Source organism: Cynocephalus volans, chromosome 2 (genome assembly GCF_027409185.1).
Source record: "Cynocephalus volans isolate mCynVol1 chromosome 2, mCynVol1.pri, whole genome shotgun sequence".
Classification (NCBI taxonomy): Eukaryota; Metazoa; Chordata; class Mammalia; order Dermoptera; family Cynocephalidae; genus Cynocephalus; species Cynocephalus volans.
In genome coordinates, this window is record NC_084461.1 from 142,267,286 (window position 1) to 142,291,024 (window position 23,739).

The window sequence follows — 23,739 nt, forward strand, 5'->3', positions numbered from 1 at the left end:
TGTTTGGGTAAAGTGTTCTGACTTTTCAAACACCTTGATTCAGATGTAGTCTGTAGGCCACTTATTTGGAGCCTCTGCTCTGAAGTGTCCAGAAAGACACTACGGGTCTGGAACTTCATGTAAACAGGACAAGTTGCACACTGTGGTTTATATGGTGAGAATGGGACTCTATGACTTACCAGGTAAGGGAAAAAGAAACAGACGAGGCTCTGGTAGAATGCATCTAGCATGGAAATCCAGAAGATCGACAGGTTATAGCACTGCCAGGAAAGAAGACACCAACAGTTACCGCCATCAAAGCAAGCCTCTATTCTTTGCCAGCAACTTTCTTGTGTGTGGCTGGGGCAGACAATATGGCACTTATAATGCGGTAATAGAATGGAGTGATTAAGAGAATGGACTTGTGGGTAACAGACCCTCAGTTCAAGTCCCAGCTTTGCCACTATGTGACCTTGTCAAAATTACTGAACTGCTCTGAGAACTGGTTTCTTTTTCCATAAAATGTGGATAAAAATAACACCACCTACTTCCAGGGGTTCAAAGAGAACTAAATACAATTGTGCCTTAGTACCTAGTAAGTACTTAGTTATTAATTACTATCATGCATTAGCTCTATTGCGTGTGCTACTACAAGCTTGGTAAGCATAGAGATTCTAAAATTTGTACGTGGCAACTGAAAGGGAGATCTCAGTCACAGCCCAGGATCATGGGCTCCCCAGGGACAGAGCTAGACGTTTCTCATTTCGTGCTTGCCTCTTTGTGCCTGCCCTGGGACAAGTGAAACCTTTGCAGTCTATGTTTTTGCTACACTAGCTTCTTTTCATGGCGGATGCTCAGGAGTGCGTTATGCAGCTGGCACACCCATAGGCAAGTAAAATGAGAAGCGCGTGAGATGGGCACGTCCACCGCCATGCCCCTTGTCTGAACACCTCGCACTGCTGTGTCTCTTGCCTCCTGTGTCTCTCGCCTCTGGTCTTTGGCTTATGACTGGCCTTGGTTCTTTGTTGGTCAGCTCTCCAGCACCACATCTGGCTCTGTCATCCTTTCCCCAGGTGCAAAGTTACCCTCAGGCATTTGGAAGTCCCTCTTCTCAGAGCCAGCCCTCCCTGGTGTCTCCTTCTCTGTCCAGCCTCCTTGCTGGGGCCTGTGCTAGTCTGACCACCTGGAGTGCTGCTGTCCGACTTCTCCACATCCTTTGTGGCTACAGTGTGGCCTCTCCGGGACTTCTATGAAGCCACCTGAAGGCTTCTCAGGCCATCTGTAGTCTACTTGATAGCAGCAAGTTCCAGATCATATGCAGTCTTGGGTTCTAAGTTATGCCTTCCCTGACATGAAGTGGAAGAACTTGTTAATGAGTATCTTACCCAGTGATGAGCAAACCGGCTGTTAGTCCCAGGGGCTCCCAAACAGGGGCTTAGGTGTTCTGCTGATGCACCAAAAGGCCTGGAGGGGCCCACTGGGAGGGATGGGATCTTTCCGCATGCCCTCTCCCTCTTTAATAGGGCAGGCCCATATTACCATGTGACATAATTAAGAAATAACTAAAAAGAAAAATACCCACTGGTTTGGTTCAGCATCCACAACAGCAAACGAGAAATAGGCCAGGAGTGGGGAGAGGAGGTACTCAATGTCCCACGGAGGTAAGCAGCCAGACTTGGGGCTCCCAGGCCCCAGCCCAGTGCTCTTTCTGACACCTCCAGCCAGAAGCTGAGGTCACCTCCTCCTGGCTGCCCCAGCCCCTTACCTCAGAGTTCTGGCCACTCTTGTACAGCTCAGGCAGTGCCAGGAGTGTTTCTGCAGAGACATCCCTGTCGAGAACTCCGAAGATGAGAGAAGGCAAGGGGGTGATGAGGTTGAAGAACATCATCTGCCAATAATCGATCATGGCGGTACCGGAGAACCCACAGAATAACTGATACCAGAAAAGCACGTTGACGTAGCACTGTGGGCAGAGAGCGTGGCCTCGTGAGTGAGGCCCCATGGGTCACCGGTCATCCAGTGCTGTGCACGAGCGCCAAGCCACCTGCGCTCCTGCAGCTTCGGTGTCCTCATTTGTGACATGCAGGGGTGTGTCAGGATTAGAGATGGTTCTGATCCTTAGATCAGCAGCAGCTGCTGTGATGACTACCACCACTGTTATCAGTGCTCTTCAGGACCTGAATGGGACCCCGCCGACTTGTGACAGTAAGTATACTATGGCGGTTAAGAGTACAGGTCGTAGAGGCAGAGAGGCCTGGTTTTGAATCCCCTGTTCTGTCACTTACTAGCTGTGTGACCTTGGGCAAACTGCTTAACCTTTCTGAACATCATTTTGTCATCTGTCAGATGGGAATAGTAGTGCCTAGACCATGGCACATGGTACACGAATGGCAGCAGTGTGGTAATAGAAAGGGACATCACTGAGGACAGATGGTAGGAAGACTGAGCCACAAGCACAAAAGCTGGTGGGGAGATGACCTCCCAGGAAGGGTCACCTCACAGTACCTCCCTCATGGTCACGCACCTCAGAAGGGAGAGTAAGAACATCTCCTGCCTAAATACTCCTTCATTTTTTCTAATGTTCTTTCCCACTCAGGATCTCCCCACCTGTGGATGGGCTGGGTCACTAGTGTTGTCAACCATATTGTGATGTGGTGTGGTGGCTTGACTAAGGTCACATAAGCAGCTGGTCCTGGAGTCAGGACTAGAACTTCTACGTTCTGTGGGGCTGACAGGTGAAGGGTCTTGCAAGAAATCATTCAGCAAGTTTGGGTTCAGAGTAGAATTCTCATTTCCTAACTGCTAGGCTAAGTGTTATTTTGAAGAGGCTCTCTATTTATTATTATTAATAATAATTATATTAACATGTTAATATTGTTATTAGTAAAAACACCAATTATAATATTTGAGCTTCTATTGTGCCAGGTGTGTGACATACACTGTAGTATATCAGTATATTAGTGCATAGTACATTATTAGATGTGCAATACACACTATAAATTTGTCCTCACAGCCTTGCAAGATAATATTATGCTAATAATATTAATAGTATTATATTAATATGTTACATTAATATACTATATATTGATAATAATATTAACAATAATATGCATGTTATTAGCCCTGCTCTGCAGATGAGGAATCTGAGGCTCTGAGGTACTCAGTTACCCCTTGCACAAGTTCAGAGCTAGAAAGTGGTACAGATAGCATCTGAATTCTCAAAGTCCTTTCTCTTTAACCACACCCAACCTTTCTCAGTCCTTTCTTCGGCTTACACAATGAGATGCTTCTAGACATGTATGGCCTGCAAAGCTGACAATATTTGTTATCTGGCCCTTCGCAGAAAAAGCTTGCTGAGTCCTGATGTAGACTGCAAGCTTCACCAGAGTGGGGACCGTGGCTGGCTTGGATCCCTGCCCTGGACCCACTGCCCGACTCTGTTCTGGACACACAGCGGACGTTCAATAGTGATTTAAATAAATGAAGTAAATCTTAGTTGTTCTATAGTTCCAGCACTCATCCTGGAGTTTTAGTATTACAGAGTGCTGACTTTCTCCTGAGGCCGGGGTAGGATTTTGCTTGTTTGCCACTTCCTGGGCCTCGCTGGAGTCTTTGCACCTTGCAGGGAGTGTGTCCCACCCCATGGCAGCATCGCTGAGATTAGATGCCTGCTCTTTTCCCAAGAAGCTACAGTGCAGTAATTAATTCATTGTTCAAATTCCAGAGCAGGCAGGGTTTTAATCCCCTCTGAAATTGGTTTCGGATGTGGAAGTCATAGTTCTCCACCCTCTAATTGCAACGGGGAGATAATGCAGCATCAGTATCGCAATTTCGAGCACAGCATTGGGCTGGAAATAAATATCATTTAAGCTTTCAAAGCATGGCTGGCTGGAAACGTTTCCTTTTCTATTTTACAAATTTAATGCAGAGAAGAGGCTGTGCTTATTCAAAAGAACGATGCCTTTGGATGCCAAAAAAAAAAAAAAAAAAATTAAACGGGCATTTTGAATTCTAAGTAAACAGTCTTTCATGCTCAGAGTGAGATTCAAGTCAAATGGAGTGACTTGTTTGCATAGACTTGCTGAGATAATATTACTGTCCATTTGATTGAATTTACATTATGTTTTGTCATGCCATTTATTTACATATACATTAAACTTTTCACAGAAAGTCTCACTCCTAAGCGAGGGTGACTGTGTCAGAGCCAGATGAGAAGACTGGGCAAATGGAACAAGAGGAAAAAATGCAATTTTGTAGGCACTATTTGGCTCATGTGTTTCTCTTCCATTACCCTGGTTTTAATCCTCCCTTTTTCCTTATGCAAAGAGGAACTAGATTCTGTGTGGAGACTCTTGTGAATTTTTCAAAGGTCCTTGAACTTGACAATGAAAAACTCAGGACTTGTTCCCTCCCTTAGTACATACAGCGATGCTCTGACTTCTTCCTATACCCATTGTTAATCAAGGGCTTTCAAACAAGACCCTCTGACAATTTTAGAACCTCAGCTGGTGTGAGTTTACCTTGGGCCCTTATCAATGAGACAGAAACCAACATATTTTTTAGGAGACCCAACATTATCTTCATAACATTGTTTGTGCTTATATAGTGCTGTGTGCTTTCCAAAGCTCTGACAATAAAGCCTCTTGATAATATTTCTAGGGACAGAGAAAGTCAGAGTCTCCACACATTATTGATGAGGAAACTGAGGCTCAGAGAGGTTAAGAGACCTTTCCAAGGTCACACAGCATGCTAGAGGGAGGCAAGATTACAGCCCAGATGATCTCCAGGAACTCCCTGTAAGGAAGAATGGTGGTGAGGAAGTAATGTGCAGGTCTCAGATGAAGCCATGGGCTTCAGTCTCGCATTCTGTGAGGAACCTGCACCTTCTTCCTTGCAATCAGAAAATAAATCTCACTTATGAGGTTTAACTCTAAGAGTAATGACAGCAACGACAATATAATAAAAAATAATGGATAACTTTATAGAGTGGTTACTACATGCCACTCACTTTCTATACAAGCTCTCATTTCATCTTTATAGCAAATGAGAAAGAAAGTAGCTCAGAACAATCTGAGAAATGTGAGGTCTGCTGAACTTATTGGGCCCAGGGAAATAGGAGCACAGAGTTTTAGTCACGTCTCCCTCACCCATGTCCAGAATAATTGCTAAAAGACACTTTGTGGCAACAATTTCTAGGCTAGCTGCCACTACCAATGGGTATAGATTACTCAAATGTCATCACTAGTTGTACAATGTAACCCTCATTCTTTTTTTGTTGCAGAGTTCATAAAAGCTGTGATGTAATGAGCAATGTGTAGCCAGCCAGTAGCTCATGTTATTTCAGTGAACCAACATAAAGTCTTGGCAATTTTGAAACTGTCCCCTAACTTCTTTTCTCCCTTAAAAAACTGTTTACAACTGCTACACAGGGGAGCACACATCAAAGGCAACTTGGGTTTATATTTCCTGGGCTGCAGTCCTCAACCTTGGCCCAAATAAACTCTTTGTTTTATATATTTTTACCCCTGTTTCTTCCTTTAGGTTAATACAAATATTTGAGAAAGGTATTATTACCACCTCCTTTTACAGATGATGAAACTGAAGTTTAGGGACATTACTAAATATAGGAGTCTGGATTTGAATCCAGTGTGTCTGATTCCAGAGTCTATGCTCATAAGCCATTCATGCTGCCCACTACGTGCCAGGTGCCTTCTGTACAATATTGCCAATTTTCACAATAACTTCACAGAAATAGAAAGTATTAGTCCTATTTTACCAAGGAGAAAATTGAGGCCCAGAGAGGTGAATAGTCTTGCTCAAGATCAAAGAGCTACTAAGGGGCAGTTTTAGGATACAAAATCCATGTCAGCCTGGTACATTCCCTTATGCTGAGATGCAGTGTCCACCACTGTGGGGAGATCTGGTGGCCCTGCAGCGAGGACTCGCAAGCCTGGGTGGGAGGTCACCACGGGGCTACTCACCACATTCTTGTAGAAGGAGTAAACCACCATCCTGGCCAGGCGGGAGTAACACCAGTGGCCATGCACAAGCAGCAGCTTCTTGAGGTATCTGAAGCGGGTGATGGCAAAGTCACTGGACATGACAGCCTGAGAGAGGAGAATGGAGATATCAGCTCCCATCCATGGCCATCGATGCTCCAAAGAGCAACCAACTGATCTTTGACAAAGGCAACAAGCACATACATTGGGGAAAAGACCGCCTTTTCAATAAATGGTTCTGGGAAAACTGGACATCTATACGCAGAAAAATGAAACTAGACCTGCACCTCTCACCATATACCAAAATCAACTCAAAATGCATTAAAGACTTAAGTATAAGACCTGAAACTATAAACTTACTAAAGGAAAACACAGGGGAAACACTTCAGGAAGTAGGACTGGGCAAAGACTTTGTGAGTAAGAGCCCCAAAGCACAAGGAACAAAAGAAAAAATGAATAAATGGGACTATATCAAACTAAAAAGCTTCTGCACAGCAAAGGAAACAATCGTCAGAGTGGAAAGACAACCTACAGAAAGGGAGAAAATATTTGCAAACTATACATCTGACAAGGGATTAATATCCAGAATATACATAGAACTGAAACAACCACACAGTAAAAAACCAAATAATCTAATTAAAGAACGGGCAAAGGAGCTCAATAGTCATTTTTCAAAGGAAGACATTCAAATGGCCAACAGGTACATGAAAAAATGCTCAACATCACTAATTATCAGGGAAATGCAAATTAAAACCACACTGAGATATCATCTTACCCCAGTTAGACTGGCTGTAATAAAAAAGACCGAGAATAACAAATGCTGGTGAGGATGTGGAGAAGGGGGACTTCTATACTGTTGTTCTTCTGCACTGTTGGTGGGACTGTATATTAGCACATCCACTACGGAAAACAGTGTGGAGCTTTCTTAAACAACTACAGATAGATCTACCACACGATCCAGCAATCCCATTTCTGGGTATATACCCAAATGAATGGAAATCATCATGTTGTAGGGATATGTGCACTCCCATGTTCATTGTAGCTCTATTTACAATAGCTAAGATATAGAACCAATTTAAATGTCCATCAACAGATGACTGGATAAGGAAAAGGTGGTATCTATACACAATGGAATGCTACTTAGATATAAAAAAGAGTGAAATTTTGCCATTCACAGCAACATGGATGAGCTTGGAGAAAGTTATGTCAAGTGAAATAAGCTAGGCACAGAGGAAAAAATACCACATATTCTCATGCATAAGTGGAAGAAAAGAGAGCAAGAAGGAAAGAAAGAAAGACCACAGTGGTGTGGTGGACTTGTAGAGGTAGAGAACAGACCAAGGGTTATCAGGGGTAGAAGGGTGGAGGGGGAGAGAGGTTGGGGAGAGGTTGGATGGGGGACACAGGGAAAGTTGCAATTTGTGGTAATGCTAATAGTATTGATATGATCATCACATCTTGTAGACTTTTTGCCAGCTCACAGGTGGTGATGGTCATCTTTGTGCCCCATGAATATGCATAATCAATAAAATAAACAAATATATCCTGGAAAAGAAAAAGCGGCTCCCTCGAAGGTGATGCTTTGTTCTAGGTTTGTAGCTGGCAGGGTTTGAAAATCCCCTTGTCCTATGTGGTCACTCAGGTGGCTCTTTGGACCCTGACACCCCACTCTGTCTACTGGGAAATCCAAACGTCACTAGAATCTAAGAAGGGCAGACCAGAAGGGACCAGTGTTCTGGTCTGGCCCTTCATCTCCATCCATTTATGCAACAAGCATTTGTTGTGGCCCAGTATGTATCAGGCACCATGACAGGGACGTGATGGTTAACCAGAGAGTAGGGACTTCCATTCAACTAATTCTTAAACCTTTAAATGTCCTTCACCACCTCCGGAGGCATCCACTGGTTCCATTCATAGAGGAAGCTGATGGTTGGATAGCTCTTTCCTTATGTGGAGCTGAAATGTATCTTCTGCCCTTGGGATACTCAGAACAAGACACAGTTTACACTACTCTTTTAAGGGTATGAGGTTTGGCCATACCTCGTTATAAATCCTGGTGTGAATCTTGGTCAGGCTATTTAAACTCCCCGAGCCTCAGTTTCCCCAACTGAAAAAATGGAACAACAACCCCTAACATACAGGGTTGTGGTGATGATCAAAATAAAACAAGATAATAAATGTGAAGTTCCTGACAGAGTGCTTGCATGTGATAGATAATCGAAGGGTAACACTCATATATTCTGTGGCTTTTGGTCAGTGCACTTTCATTCTCTTCAACAAATTTAAGCAATGCCAAACATCTGCACTGGTGGTTGGAAATACAATTATATTGGTTCAAAATCCACAAAATGGGGTCTGTTTAAATGGGAAAATTTAGCAGCTCAAGTTAGTATGCTCGTTCCAAGGCGAATTTAAATTAGGTACACCATGAAAGTGTACCAAGCATTTTATGGGTCAGTCTAGACATAAAGACTAAAATGGCAATCAAAAAATGTTTTCAAATGTCTTTATGTTTGTCATTGCTTATGGAAGGCATTGCCATTTTGGATGTGGGTGGAGGATACAGGGAGGAAACGTGGTAGTAGAGGAAGGCTTCTATCTCCCTGAATGGTTGGGTGCTATTTGCCTTTAGGATACAGATATTACTGGCTGTCTATAAAAAGCCAAGCATCCTTTGACCTCCCTGTTTTCAAAGGGCTGGGCAGTAGGCATATGGTGATGGAAGTCACGTATAAGCATATAAGACCCCTGACTTTCAGTTGGTAATTCTGCAAAGTTCGCAGGGAGAAGTTCCTCCCACTGAGGAAAATTCCTTAAATCTCCAGTAAGGATAAAGGAGAGTAAGGAAGAAAGCAGAATGGTTGAAGGAAACAATACCTGCATGCCTTCCTGTCCAGATATTCCAATTCCAACATCAGCAGCTTGAATCATGCTTACATCATTTGCTCCATCACCTGAAAGAAGAGAAGTCATGAGATGTCTTTATTCCTGGTCCCACTGCTCAGTGACAATGAGATGGCTCTAAAGTGTCCCTATTTGTACATAATTGAATCCTTTTAGCCTTGCTCTGAATAGTCCTATAGAAAGTTATTGCTACAGTATTTGGCCTGAGAGATGTCTTTTCTTATTGGACAAGAAGCCCTACTTTTTTCTTTATCATTCAGCAAATACTTAAATGTCTTCTTTTTCTAAGCACAATGTTAGACATAGGGGATACAATGGTGATCAAGAGAGATTGGGCAGTGCTTTACAGTTTGTATAAAAGGCCTTCACAGATGTTACAATGGACTTACTGATGAGCAAATGGGAAATCTGAGCAACTTAGGGACTTATGAAGGGTAATCCAGCTAGTGAAGGGGGCCCACGAATATTGGAACTGAGATCTTTCCAGGGCCAATATGCTTCCCCAACTCAGTCTAACTTGAAATACTGATCACATCAAGACAACTGGAATGTTTGGGCAGCCAAATCATCAGATATTTTTAATGGTGTTCAAGGAGAGGGGCAGCATTCAGTTTTGTTTCTGAATATAGGAAAATGAGATGGACTAATTTTTTTTGTTGAATGACATTTAGTCATGTTGATTTCCCTTTCAATGAACTGAGTTGTTTTAGGAAACTGGAGGTCCAGTCATAGAAATACACATACACAAACCCACACACATACAAGTATGCACACACAGGCATGGCCTCCCTCTGTACGAGGACTGTCAAGTAGATCTTTCTATGATGATGAAAATGTTCTGTATCTGTACTGTCCAATACAGAAACCACCAGCCACCTGTAGCTATTGAAATGTGGCTGGTGAAATTCTATTTAACTTTAATTACATTTAAGTAGTTGCATACAGTTCTGTATGCAGTTCCAAACACAGCTATAGAGTGAGGCCTTCCCCAGAAGCCTGACTCTTTCTGATGCTTTAGCTTTTTTCTGTCAAGGGTCAGATAGTAAATATTTTAGGCTCTGTGAGCCTAGAAGCAAAATTGAACAACTGTTTTTGATAAAAGTCTCTAGTCTTTTATAAATTTTATATTTAAATACATAAAGCCAGTCTTAACATCCATACAAAAATATGGAGTGGGCTAGATTCAGCCTGCAGGCCATAGTTTGCCAACCCACGTTGTAAATTACATCGCCTTCATTTTCTTCCTGGCTCCCTCTCTTTTTCCAGTAGCTTCTCAGAATATGCTGTGATTAAATTTATATTACTCATCATGGAGAATATTAGAATTGGGGGAAGGAAAAATAATTCTTCCCCTAATTATTTGGCAACAAATTTATTGATCTTAAAAATTTTGATTATAGGTAGCCTTTATTCTTATAACGATTCCTTTTTTTCTTGACAGCATGGAAGTGCATAATTTCAATCTTCCCCAAGGCAGAACACATCTAACTTTTAACCTCTTCTGTTAGTGAACCAGAAGCAGGGTGTAAAACCATGCTATTTCTCGCCCCACTGGGTTTGTTTCTGTTGCTATGGGAGTGAAGCCAATCTCCGGCCTCAGGGAATCAGTCCTGGGCTTTTGCTTTGTGTGTGTCTGAATTTCTGAAGAGGACAATTCAGGGTATAAAAGTAGGATGCAGTTGTTAAAGGTCTGCTCCCTTTATTCTTCCTGGTCTTTTGCTGTTGTTGTTCTGAACTGCTTCTACCTGAAGAGCAGGAAAAAACTCTTAATGTTTAATAGGCCTCTTGTTTGAAATGCTGGGAAAGAAGATCTCTTTCCATGCCTGTGTAGGAGGAAAAGAGGCTGGCACCATCTGTAAGAATGTCCCTAAGTGAATGCAATATTTACTATGTGCTTAGTACGTGGTGGGATCAATCAGTGAATAATGCCAACATTGTCCCTCTACTGAAGGAACTCTGCTAAGGAGGCCACATGGAAGGTATAACAGAGCTATGAGTACTGGGTGCTGTGGGAGCCCCTAGTGGAAAGCAAAGATAGGTGGGGTTGGAAGAAGGAATTCTTTACAGAGGAAATAACTTTTCAAAGTCCTGGAAGTGAGAGAAGTCAGTACCCATGGAGAATGCTAAGTACTTTCATTTGTTTGGAACATGGACAGCCAAATACTGGGGAGAGAAAGGTGGCCATGATAAGAGATGTGGCTGGAGGGTTATTGGAGACCAGCTCATGAAGATTCTTGTACCCAAGGTTTGGTTGCTCTGGGAAGGTGCTAAGTAAATACGATTTTTATTTCTCTGCCGCAATGTGATTAAAGCTTAGTCCCCTCTGAGTAATTCTTCATCATCCAACTAGCCAGCATTTATTGAGGATGTGCTTTATGCTGGCCTTGTACTTAGGAATGAATATACAAACTTAAACATGAGACAGTCCCAATTTTTAACACAATTTTTACAACTCAGAACAATATCAAATCTATAAACACCTGAGGTTGTGCCACGTGTAAAGTATGAAGAGGAAATAACCTGCATCCCAGAATTGATGTGGCTTGAGTGTGTCTTGGTGGTGGTAACATTTCTCGAGCTACCTGGATGTTCTGAATTGAATTCAAGTCCCCTGTGGTTTGAACTTCCATTTAAGTCCTGATTTTTCTTTAGCTGACTTGCTAGTTCCAGGAACTTGATTCACTCTCCCACTGTAGTTAGCCTATGCTTCAGCTCCTAGTTGCCACATCTCCAGGGTCATTTTGAACTCTCTCTCTCTAAGACAATGACCCTTAGCCTAAGCTTACATCTCATCATCTTTGATCATCCCTGCCCAGCTGCCACCCACACCTCAGCATGACGGGTACCTATGGAAAGGGTCATGACTTTCAACTTGTCTCGCACCAGCTTGACTATCATACTCTTCTGGAGTGGCGTGGAGAGGCAGCATAGGACAGAACGGCAGTACTGGGTCAACTCCAGAAACTTTTTCTCCAGCTTTCCCTGGATAATGGCATTCAATGTCTTCCCATTGATGACCAGTCCAACTTCCGGAGTTGTAGCTCCTGAGGCAGTGAATGGTGTCTTGGAAGGTAGGCGGAACCCAAAGAGCATGCGGTCTGGCTTCTGTGGTTGATGGAACTGCTTTACCTCTTCCAATGCACAATTGAGGATGGACTCACAGGTTTCCTACAGAGTCATAATAATACAGTATTAATAAGCAAACTTAGAAATGTATGCTGAAAATTTCACTTTATTCTTTACTGAGATAATTATAAAACTCTACTACCATAGAGATTCCTTAGGAATTATTCCCCAATTTTTACATCTCTCTGCAGTATTTGAAATGGCATCAAAGCAATATTAATTTGGAACCAAACTAATGCCCACAATAGGAGACACTGCTTCGGAATGGGAGTTGAAATAGCTCAGCAAGATGGGGATTGACACAAGGATGGCATAAGATAATAAATACTAACAATATGGTGGTAAATAATGACAATATGTCATGCTGTTATGGTGCTTTCTATTTCTCGCAGGTCATTTCAGTTCTCTTTCGTTCCTCAGAACATTCCTTCCTACTAATAAGGTGTGTAATACCAACCTTAATTTAGATGAGGAAATTGAAACAATGAGATCTTTAGGAACACACCCAAGGTCATGCAAACTTAGCAGTGGAGTAATGATTACTGCTTGAACTGTGGCTTCCTAAATAAAAAAAAAATACATCGGCCCTGTGTTTATTTGTCGTTCTGTCCCCTGGTTGGTACTAAGAACTATGTGTTGGTCATATTGGTTCAAAGTGATGATGAATGTGAAAGTCTTATTAATTAAAAGAAACTCCTTATTGATTTTTTTCCTGGTGTTTACCTTGAAACATAGCGAGGAAGTTATTTCCTTTTATTTATTCTCTTCCATTTAGTTTTGGTTACATCAAAGATAAAGTCAGATTTTCATTCTAATTATATTAATATCTCTAACTTCTGTAAGCATTACTTTTTAATAAAGACAGAGAAGAATGTATTATCAATGTTAACAGCACTTGTTTATTCTTATTCATATGGTCTTGATTTTACAGTGTTCTTTTATCCATGGCAAGGAATGATAATTTTTCCTTTATTGAGGGGCTAAAAATTTCTTCTGAAAATAGTGTTCAGTGTGAGTCAATTTAAATAAAATTATTAAGTTAAAAACAGTACAGATCATCTGTGGATTTTGGCAAAAATCGTAAAGGTAGTTCTGAAGTGACAGGTTTGGGGTACATTAATCTAGTGATTTCAGCCTGAGAACATTTGGAATAATTTCTTTGGAAGTCAATAGAGACTTAGTTTATTATTCCTGAGTCTTCCTTTAGGGTATGCTAAATTGAGTTGATGTGCACAGAGGGGCCACAGGAAGTGGTTCCAGGAGGCAATGGTTATACCAGAGGCACTTGTCTAGGAAAGAGATTAAGGTGGTCCTTGCTGGAAGTTGGGGTTGAGCCAACTATATAAATTCCTCTGATATATAACTATGGCAAGTCATGGGGAATGTAAACCTCAAATTTAAACCTCTGAATTTACTTAATTCCAACTTTTTTAGGTGATAATCACAATAACTACCATTCATTGAACACTTGGTATATGTCAGGTACTGTGGTAGGCAGCCTCTACGATGGTTCCCAATGATCTCCACTTCCTGTTATTCATTCCCTTGTGTAACCTCCTTCCATTAAGTTTGGGCTAGACCTAGTGACTCCTTTCTGATAAAGAGAATTCCACAGAGTAATGGGATGTCACTTCCCAGATTTGATTATAAAGACTATGGCTTGAATCTGGAGCTTTTCTGACTCTCTCCTGGATAGCTTGCCCTGGGGGAAACGAGTTGTCATGTTGTGTAGCAGCCCACAGGGTGAGGAACTGAGGGCTGTCAATGATTGTGTGGGTAAACTTGGAAGCAAGATTCCTTCCCACCCCCAAACCACCCACTTAGTTGAGCCTTCAGATGAGCCCACAGCCCTGACTGACAGTTTGACTACAGCCTCAACAAAGACCTTGAACCAGCGGCACCCAGCTAAGATGCTCCTGAGCTCCTAACCCACAGAAATTATGGGATGATAAATGTCTACTGTTTCAGCTGCTAAGCTTTGGGGTAATTTGCTATGCAGCAATAGATAACTAACACAGGTACTGTAATAAGTATGTACTTTTCTTCTATGATTTTAATTTTCCCAGTAGTTTTTGAAGTAAAAATTTTTAATCCCTATTTTATAGATGAGTAGAATGAAGTTCAAAAAGTACAGTATCTGAACCATATCAAGCCTTCAATATATGTTGTTAAAAATAACAATAATAGTGGTTGTTCTTAGTTCCTATCTAATACGTTAGTCCCTTTTTGTAGAGGATTCATAAAGCAAATGTACTCCACAGGGCCTGGTTTTCCAAAGCCTTGCAGTTTCAAATATTGACCTTGCAAAGGACAAGAAATTTTCCTCAGGCTATAAAGTCTCTGGTGTAAGATAAAGATTTGTAACACAGCAAGGTTGCTGGCTCAAAGACAGACTAGTTACTGATTGATATGTAAAGTTACTGGGAAGCTGCTGGAGAGAGAAGGAATGTTTGCTAGATCAAGCTTTTGTTGGTGGATCACTTAATTGTCTAAGGGAATGCCATCTGACTTGTTTTTACTGAATGTTACCAGCTTCTATTGTTAAACTTGTTAAACAGTGCTTAGCAAAGCCCCCACCTATGTCTCCTCCTGTAACTTCTTGGTCTGGAGAATAAATGCAGGAAGAGAACCCCAATTTGTGGTTAGTTTCCCAAGGAAGGAATGCCTCTCACTTGAGGGTTCCAGGGAAGTTAACCACTTCGGGATTTCTCACTGCTCAGAAGAGATGGGCTTTGAGTAATCCTTTGCAGCTCCATCACCCAGGGGAAGTGGGGTGACAAATCTGTGGGGGCAAAGCAACACCTTTTAAAATTCCTTAACAGATCAACACTTCTAGTGTTGGATTAGTAATTACTTCATCTTATGGATGAGCACACTGAGGTCAAGATAGGTCTCATAACTTGCTTATTGCTTTAGGATATGTAACAAAGAGATAGTAGCCTTAAATCAATTTATGGTGAATTAGACCAATTAAAGCCCTTGGAAGAAATATCCACTGAATATGTATTTTCATTAAACTGGGGTTTACATAAATCTAAGGTTTAGAATGTATTTCCCTTATTTCTGGCTTAACATATGCACCTACTACTTATTCCCAGGCAATGGGATGAGAAAGACTAATCTTACAGGTTTAGTGGGCCCAGGGGTGTAGGCAGGGCCAGCCAAAGATTCAGGCACTGTCTTGGAGGGTCCTGAACAGGTTTAAAAGAATTGAGAGCGGCTGAATTAAGAAGGGAGTATGGTTGACTCTTCCTGAGTAACTTTGGCTAGTTAATTGACAGACATCTTCTGTTTGCTACAGGAATGCATTGCATTTAACAGAACCCACAGAAGCCCACTCCATCCCCTTTGGGCAGGCTGCCTCACAGGTTTGCAGATGTCTTCCTTCCAGAATTACTTGGAATGAAAGAATCGTTGCAAACTGAATTTCTATTGCCAGCCGGATGGGCAGGCATCAGTGCTATTACAGGGGCCAAACACTCAACCAAGCTGTAAATTACTTTCTTTCCTAAGCATAATATTAAAGCCCACGTTTTCCCCAAGACTGTCTTCATTTTGAAAATTCATTGGGATTTAATGTCATCATAGCACAATCTGTGCAACTGACAGGACAGTAAATGATTTTAAAAATTCATCTAAAGGGCCTCAGGCATTTTTCATAGTCTACACTACATTTATTTTTAAAATATGTTTATATGATCTCTTTATGGAATAAAAACCAAACATAAGCCTTCTCAAACTTTTATTCTGGGTCTAGATCAGCCTCAGGTAAAACTGAAAGAGAAGTGAGAGATTCCAGTTTCCTCCCTGCCTCCTTTTCTGGCTGTTTTCATTTTCCTTGTCTTTCCCGCCTTCTCCGTCCTTCTCCCCATGGTGTGTCCTATGTCTCCAGGTGTACTCTGCCCACTGTCCCCAAACCACAGTGCTTCCTTGTTAATATCCTCCATCGAACCCAATCCCTGCTTCCTTCTGATAGGAGCATACATCTCAATGTCCACCTCTTATAATCATTAGCCAAGAAGAGGGTGGAATTTTATTTTCTGCAATTTGCATTGTGAAAGTATATTTTTCCTCCTAAATACAAGATTGTATTATAGTTTTGAATATGCTTCTTCAGACTTTCCATAGCCCTCTCTGCAAACCTCAGTCCCTGTGCACCCACAACCTGTTCTGGTTGAAAATGCAATTTTAGGACTTTGCTTCTTTTTTCTCTCTCCCATCCCATCAAAACATACTGGCTTCATGTATCATTATCTTCAGATTTCTACTCTGTGGCAGACCAATTTGACATAGAAATTGGTGCTGAAATTTTAAACTAAGAATAATTTCAATTTAATTGGGACTTTTTCAATGGGTGAGTTAATCTTAAATAGTAAGAAACTGACAATCAAGTTTCTGTATGCAAACAGTGTCACAGAATGTAAACAGCACTAGCTTGGCAGGAGAACAGAGTTCTAGGCTTAGTTCAGTCTATCAGAAACTAGCAGAGTGAACCTGGGTGAGCGACTTAGCCCCAGGGGTCTCCAGTTTCCTCATCTGTAAAATGTGGAGATTGGACCAAGGGGTGAATTTGGGAGAGGCAGAACTTTCTAATAAGTAGAGCTAGAAGTAATATAAAAGAGACCAGTCAACCATGTATGGAGATGAGGTAGAGGATATTGGGCTGGATGATTTCCAGGGCCCTCCAAGTTCCAAGATTTGGTGGTAATTTGGGGGTAGGGGTGCTACCTCTGTGTACTCAAATCCCACTCACAGGCCCGTCTCCTGTTGGCCGAGGGACCACTCTGTACTTGGACGTCTGTTCCCTAGTTTGGCCTCACCTGACTCTCGGTAATAATGGAGTAAACAGTGTCAGTCTGATCTAACAGTCTGCAGGAATAGGCGATATTGACGGCTGTCTCCTGCTTATCTCCGGTCAAGACCCAGAGCTTGATCCCAGCCTCTCGCAGAGCAGCGATTGTATCTGGAACTCCTTCCTGCAGCCGATCTTCAACCCCAGTAGCTCCTGGAATAATCAAAGACACCAGAGCTCACATTGATGGTGCAAGAATAGCCTGTTTAATTTCCCCAAAGCTCTATGAAGCCAGGCAATGTTTATTAGATATCTCCCATGCGCCAGGCTGTGCTAGGCACCCAGGATACAACAGCAAACTAGACAGAGCTTGTCTCTACCTTCTCAGAGCTCAAAGGTCACTGGATAAAGACTTATAACTGAGATACATGAGTCAAGGTCAGGGTGCCATGCGAAAGTATACCAGGTTACCCAAACTTCACCTAGAGTGTCAGGGAGGGCCTTGCTGAGGAAGGGTCATTTAAGCTCAGACCTGGAAGTTAAAGCAAAGAGGTAGGGCAGGAGGAGAATTTCAGGTGGAGGAATAAGCATGTGTGAAGGCCTAGAGGTCAGAGTAGAAGAAGTCACAGAAAGGGAGGCAGAGTGGGGTGAGGGCTGCTGGATCATGCAGAGCCTGGTCAGGAGTTGCAATTTGTTATTTGAATTCATTTATTTAAGGAATTTGCAATTTATCTGTTAGCAAAGAAAGCTATTCAAGGGCATTAAGTTGGAGAGACAGGATCAGTTTTGAGCTTTAAGAAGATCATTCTAGAGAATGGATAGGAGATCGGAGGAAGAAGAATGAGATTCAGGGAGGCTGAGCAGGATTGTCGAAGAGAGCTGACGGTGCCCTGGACCAGCACAGCGACAACAGGAATAGAGCAAAGTGGAGAGGATGAAATATTTGTTCTGCAACTGATCACAGCAGAATTAATAGGGACTCATGTTTTTGTTAATATCCATGGAGGGAATTAAACATGCAGATTCCATAATTTTTGAATGATCTCAAGCATCGCACCAACCCTGATTAATATATACCCAAATATTGAATAGTCGCTAAGTGATTAAGCAAAAATAAATCTGCACTTAAATTGAGATTCATTTCAGACCACAGACTAATGGCTACACATTTCACTCTGGGCAAGAGCAAGGCATTTTGTTTCTTTTAATAATCTGGAGTGATAATAGGTTGGCAAAGCAGTTACACTGGATGCATATTGAAAAGATCATTTCATATTTTGAGATAGCATGAAGGCAATGCGGCTTTTTAATGGCATGCCAGTTTCTTGGTGGCAGGATGAAATCTCTTCTCAGTCCAGTCCTCTCCTTTCGAAGCCACCTTGAGGGGAGAAAAAGAACCTCTCTAATCCTGAAACGTGCCTGTTTTGTATTTCAGGTCCAAATGCACAGGTAAACAACCCCATGAAAAGTGATGGCTCGAGCCTCGTCTTTCCCTCCCAGTGTTAGCCTGGGAGGTGAGATTCTCAATCTGATTTATATTCTGGTGAGGCAGACTGAAGGCGAGGGGAGGAAAAACACATTTATTTGTGTGAAAGAGAAAATGAAACAGGAAGGTGGTGAGAGCCTTTCCCAGCCAGGGGAGCCGACAGGTTCTGACAAGTGTGTTCTCTTCCACGCAGAACAGCAGATGACTTCTCAGCGGTGGAGACCAGAGTGACATGCACAAACAAAAGCAGCCTCCAGAGGCGACAAGGGGTCAGCCGCCCTGATGGGATTACTTTCTGGTGGCCTCATGCGGGGGACAGAGTTGTCTGGCCTGGCCTCCCTTTGGTTCTTGTTAAAATGAGCCCTGGTGTCCAGCTAAGGAGGAAGCAGGCAAAGGCCGCAGCAGCCAAGTCACGGGAAAGAAAAGGCTGAAGGAGGTGGAGGCAAAGTTCTCCTCTCTGCTTGCCAGCTCTCTACTAAATGCTGCTGCTCCCTTTCATATGGAATCCATCCTCATCTCATCCCTTGGGCCCCTGCTGGCTGGGCAGCTGGAGGGGTGCGAGGCCATGCCAGGGCTGGGACATGGTCCTCATCTCCAGGTCAGCATCTCCCACCAAGAGGAAAGAAGGCTTTTTGCCACGTGGGGTCAGTGCATGCTGTTTAGGCATTGTCTTACCTAGATCTTGCTCCTGAGGTGTGAAGAGATTAATCCTGATAACTAAAGCCTCTTCCTTCCGCTTGGTGATGCTTTTCCTCCGACAGAAATACAACCTGTCTCTTGACTAGTCTCTGCGCTTCTCACCTTTCCTCTGGCATAACCAACTTAACTTCTGTACGGCGGCAGCCAGAGTAATTTTTGTAAAGCACAGATCTGTCCGTGCTTTCACCCCCTTCCCCTCTCCAGGCTTTTAGCATATGATTTACACAGCCCTTCATCATTTCTCTTACCTCACCTCATTTCTCCCCCACACTCTGTGGTTCGGCTACAGCAGACCTCTGGGTTTCCAGCTGGCCCAGGATCTCACCTCTGGGCCTTCATTTGGGCCTCTTTCTGCCTGGAACACTCTGCCCCTTTGTCTGACCTCTTCTCCCTTTTAGTAAAAGGCCTCCCTAGGCCGTCTCTGGCCCTGGGGCTAGGTTGGCATTTCTACTTTTGTTTCCATCCCACCTGGTACATCTTCCAGCCCAGTTCTCATCACACTCTATTGAAATTACTTGCTTAATCATCCAGTGTCCTTGCTAGACTCTGAGCTCTGGGAGGGCAGAGTCTGTGGCTCCTGTATCTTGTTGTAGCCCCAATGCCTGGCATACTACTTGGCCCATAGTAGGTGCTCAACAAACATTTGCATGAACAGAGGAGTGTGCTGTTGGAGAAGGAGCTAGCTCATAGGCTTCTTCCAGCAGGGAGTGCAGGAATGTTCCCAGGGCATCCTCAGGAAGCTGTGTATGGAGTCTGGGTTGGGTATTGGCATGGCACATTTATGCCAAATACCTGGAAGAGCACCCCAGGGAAGGCTGCTTATTGGGACATATTCGTAGCACTCTCAGAATCTGGGCCAAGAACTCCCTCCCCACAACTTGCTGCATTCCTTTTCTTGTACAATGACTTATTTTTCACTACCGAGTAAGGTGAGTTGATTCTCCAGATGCTGTGCTGTCTCCATTAGAAGCTCATCTCGGTTGTCGAGGGATGCCTCGGCCTCACATCTGAAACTGGCCCATCTCTGGAAGTCCTCTTCACTTACAACCTACGGGACAGGAAGAGGCTCATTAACAACCTTGGGTAGGTCAGCAAGCAGAATCCCTCCCACTTCCCCATCTTCTGGGCCTCCCATGGGCCTGTTTGAACTCCACTACATAATTAGATGGGGCTTTCTCCTCAATGATATTTTTTCTCAATGAATGAATCAACGAAGGATTGATCCTCATGTTCCACTATCACCAAACATTTGTTGAGCCCCTACTATGCTCAGCACTGGAGATTATCAAGAAAGACAAGGTCCTTGTATGCCTGGGCTTATGTGCTAGTGGAGGGCAAGAGACATTATTCAAGTAAATAATTTAAAAGAATAGATCATTTCAAGGAGTGCTATGCAGAAAATAAAAAGGGTGATATGATGGGGTATGACAGGGTAGGGAGATAACGAGGCAGAGGGGATGCTTTTTGTTGGATGTTCAGGTTTCTTCTACAAGGTGGCATGCAAGCCAAGACCCAGTGACAAGAAAGAGTTACCCATGAGAAGAGCAAGTGCAAAGGCTGTGAGACAGCAGTGAACTTGGCCTTTTTTCTGTTCCTTGACTATGTCAGTTGGTGGAAGCATGGAAGGCAATGTGGGGAGGGACCAGAAATGAGTCCGGAAAGGAAAGCAGCAGTCAGGTCTTACAAAGCCTGTGGACCACTCCACCAGGCATGGTGTCGTGCACGTGGAGGTGCCCAACAGCTGGCAGAATCCAACTAGAGGCCACATCTTGGAGTCCCACAGCACTTTTAGACCCTTCTCTTGGCATTACATGCATACTGTCTCTTAAGAGCAATGAATAATTCTTTTGTCCAAGTGACAAATTTCCTTGAGTGCTTCTGCATGGCACTATAGAGAAAGCCAAGGGACACAGGTAGGCCTTTTGCTTTTGAGGAATGCATATTCTATCTGGGGAGGCAAACTACATACAAATAATTTCAGTAGAAAATATAAAGTGGTAAGGGTATAATTACAATTCATACAGTAGTAAGCATTTGTTGCCCTGAGCTGTGTACATGTGTTACCTGAGTTAATCTTCATGACAACTATATGAGGTAGGAAGCATTAGCACCATTTTACAGATAAAACTCAGAGAGGTAAAGAAACTTGCTCCAGGTCACACATTTAAAAGTGGTGAGATTGGGACTTGTACCTGGGAAGATCTGTCTTAAAAGTAGGTGCTTTTAATCTCTATGCTGCACTAGATACCATAAAGGAGATGAAAAGTCTGGGGATTTATGGAGGAGAAATCATTTCCAGCTATCTAGAAATGTATGCCCATCATAGCACCCCCTTCTAGGTGCCTCCTTAGATGCCCCTGCTCTGCGATTCACAGCTGTCTTTGCCTGCCTCTCTTGCAGGGGTTTGCAAAGTCAAAGATCTGTAGAGCATGAGGTGAGTAATCTACATGACTATAGCTGGGCCAAGGGCAATTCAGTGGGGAATGGTAGGGACTGTGGCCAACTGAAGAACACAGCTGAATGTACCCCACATCAGGAGAATCAACTGCTATGTGTTGTAGCTGATTGCTGCCATTCAAGAATGGAGACCCAGTTTGCCAGATTCTCTAAACTTTCAAGAAAAACAAGAAGTCTAGATTTTTATCTGATCACATAAAAGCCCCCCAAATTTAAACCTAGGCAAATAATGCAAATTTTAAAAGGATACTTTGAAAGCAAAATTGTAACATTAAAAAATTATTTTAGGTTTCCAGTCAAGGTGGCAGAATAGACGGTCCCCAGTGTCACTCTCTCCTACAAATCAACGAATTTACAACTATAAAAATGTAACATCAGCCAAGCTGGGGCTGCTGGAGCTCAGGGGAAGAGGAGAGACCTATGGCACTCATGAAGGCAGGAGAAACCACAATGAGCAAAAGAAAAAACTGCTTTCAGCGTTTTGGGATGTGGCCGCTTTAATGCTGGAGTGCATGGAGCAGGAGCCGGTAGAAGCCGCAGCTGTGCCCTTTAGATGGAGTCACTTGGAGGCAGAAGGGGAGACGAGGACTTTGGTGGCTCCCAGGACAGCATGACCGCTGATAGGGTTCCTGTGGACTCACGCAGGAGCGAGGAGCCAGAACAGCTGAGAAAGGGGAGCCATTCAGAAGCCGGTGAGTCATCCCAAGGAACCGGTGCAGGGCCCGTCCCATGGGAAATGTTTGGAGCACGGGCGGTGGGGGAGACAGGCCCACTGGGAGAACACCGGGACACAGCACGGACAGCAGATCCAGCCTCAGTCAGCGCAGGACCACTCAGAGGAGACTGGTCGGGAATGCAGAATTGCACGGGGTGCAATTTGATGAAAAGACTCAGGCCCAGATTGGAGTTTCTACACAACCCAGGTGCACTGAGTACCTGGAGAGCCAGAAGTACCTATAACGTCAACCATTAAACCCTGAGCTGCACAAAAAGCCTTCCCTAGGGAAACAGTAGCAAAGCAGCAATTTACTCAACCACACAGTTCAAGTACTGGTTCCCACAGGAAGTACCTCCATGTTAGAAGTAAGCATAGGACGAAAAGTTGGTTCTGGCCCAGGCACACCAGCAATGCCTTGGGGCCCACCATTGGACATGAGGCATGAGGCCAGGGGTGGGACTCCTGCCCACAACCACTCACACCACCAGCATCTTGGGGCCCTGCCCAGGAACCCGAGGATTAGAGCCGAGACCAGACCCCACTCCGACATCCAGGCACACCACCAATGCTTCAGGTCTCACCCGGGGAACTGGAGCTAGCAGCTGGGAACCAGACCCCCTTCCCAGACCCAGGCACACCATGACAGTGCCTCAGGACCCCACCCAGTGGCCCAAGACATGGAGAAGGGGACCAGACCCCCTTCCCTCAACCAGGCACATCTTGCCAGAGCCTTGGGGCCTGCCCAGGGACCTGGGGTATGGAGAAGGGGACCAGACCCCCCCTCCCATAACCAGGCACACCTTGCCAGCACTTCGGGGCTGGCCCAGGGCCCCGGGGCATGGAGGAGACTGGACCTCTCTCCCGCAACCAGGCACACCTCACCAGTGCCTCGGGACCTGCCCAGGGTCCTGGGGCATGAAGAAAGGGACCAGACCCCCCCTCCTGCAACCAGGCTCACTGTGCCAGTGCCTTGGGGCCCACCCGGGACTCAGGGTGTGAAGGCGGGGATTGGATACTCTCCACAACCAGGCACAGTGCCAGCACCAAGTAGCATGCCAAAATCATCTCCTTCATGTGGGTGGCCCACCACAGCTACCACGATATCCATGGCTGCTGCGAAGGCGGCTCAACGCTACAACCACCATGCAGATGGCCCACCAGCCACTGGAGGAGTGCATTGACACAAGAAGAGTTACCAGCAGAGATAAAGAAAGGAGGATGTCTCTCCCCACAGAGCCCATTTCAGAGTGACAGAAGAGGCATCTGCTCTATGATTGTATTGGGGGACCTGATCATGCCTCTCAGCATTGGACAGATCATTTGGGCAGCAAATCAACAGAGTAACCATTATTCTTTCAGAAGGAGAGAAGAAATCTAGGGTAATTAGAGAGGGGAGGGGGGAGAGAAAAAGGAATGAGGAGGGATTGGACAAGGGGCATAAAGAATAATTATGATTTGTAACAATATATATGATAGGAATATTGATTTGATCAACATATCTCAATGTTGAACCCCCCAAATATGTATAATCAATTTTGATTCAATAAAAATTAAATAAAAAATTATTTTATAAGTTATG

The 23,739-nt window shown here is 43.8% G+C and overlaps 1 protein-coding gene across 1 annotated transcript in view; it reads right to left on the bottom strand.

Moving 5' to 3' along the window:
* Positions 1-23,739, bottom strand: part of ATP10B (ATPase phospholipid transporting 10B (putative)) — a 108,726-nt gene that overhangs the window by 14,851 nt on the left and 70,136 nt on the right. Inside the window, exons 13-19 of the mRNA XM_063088043.1 lie at positions 19,907-20,033; positions 16,829-17,013; positions 11,729-12,050; positions 8,856-8,932; positions 5,961-6,086; positions 1,745-1,942; positions 180-260 (exon numbers count right to left, since the gene is read on the bottom strand). Of these exons, the coding sequence (XP_062944113.1) occupies positions 180-260; positions 1,745-1,942; positions 5,961-6,086; positions 8,856-8,932; positions 11,729-12,050; positions 16,829-17,013; positions 19,907-20,033 (1,116 nt within the window). The remainder of the gene's footprint in view (positions 1-179; positions 261-1,744; positions 1,943-5,960; positions 6,087-8,855; positions 8,933-11,728; positions 12,051-16,828; positions 17,014-19,906; positions 20,034-23,739) is intronic.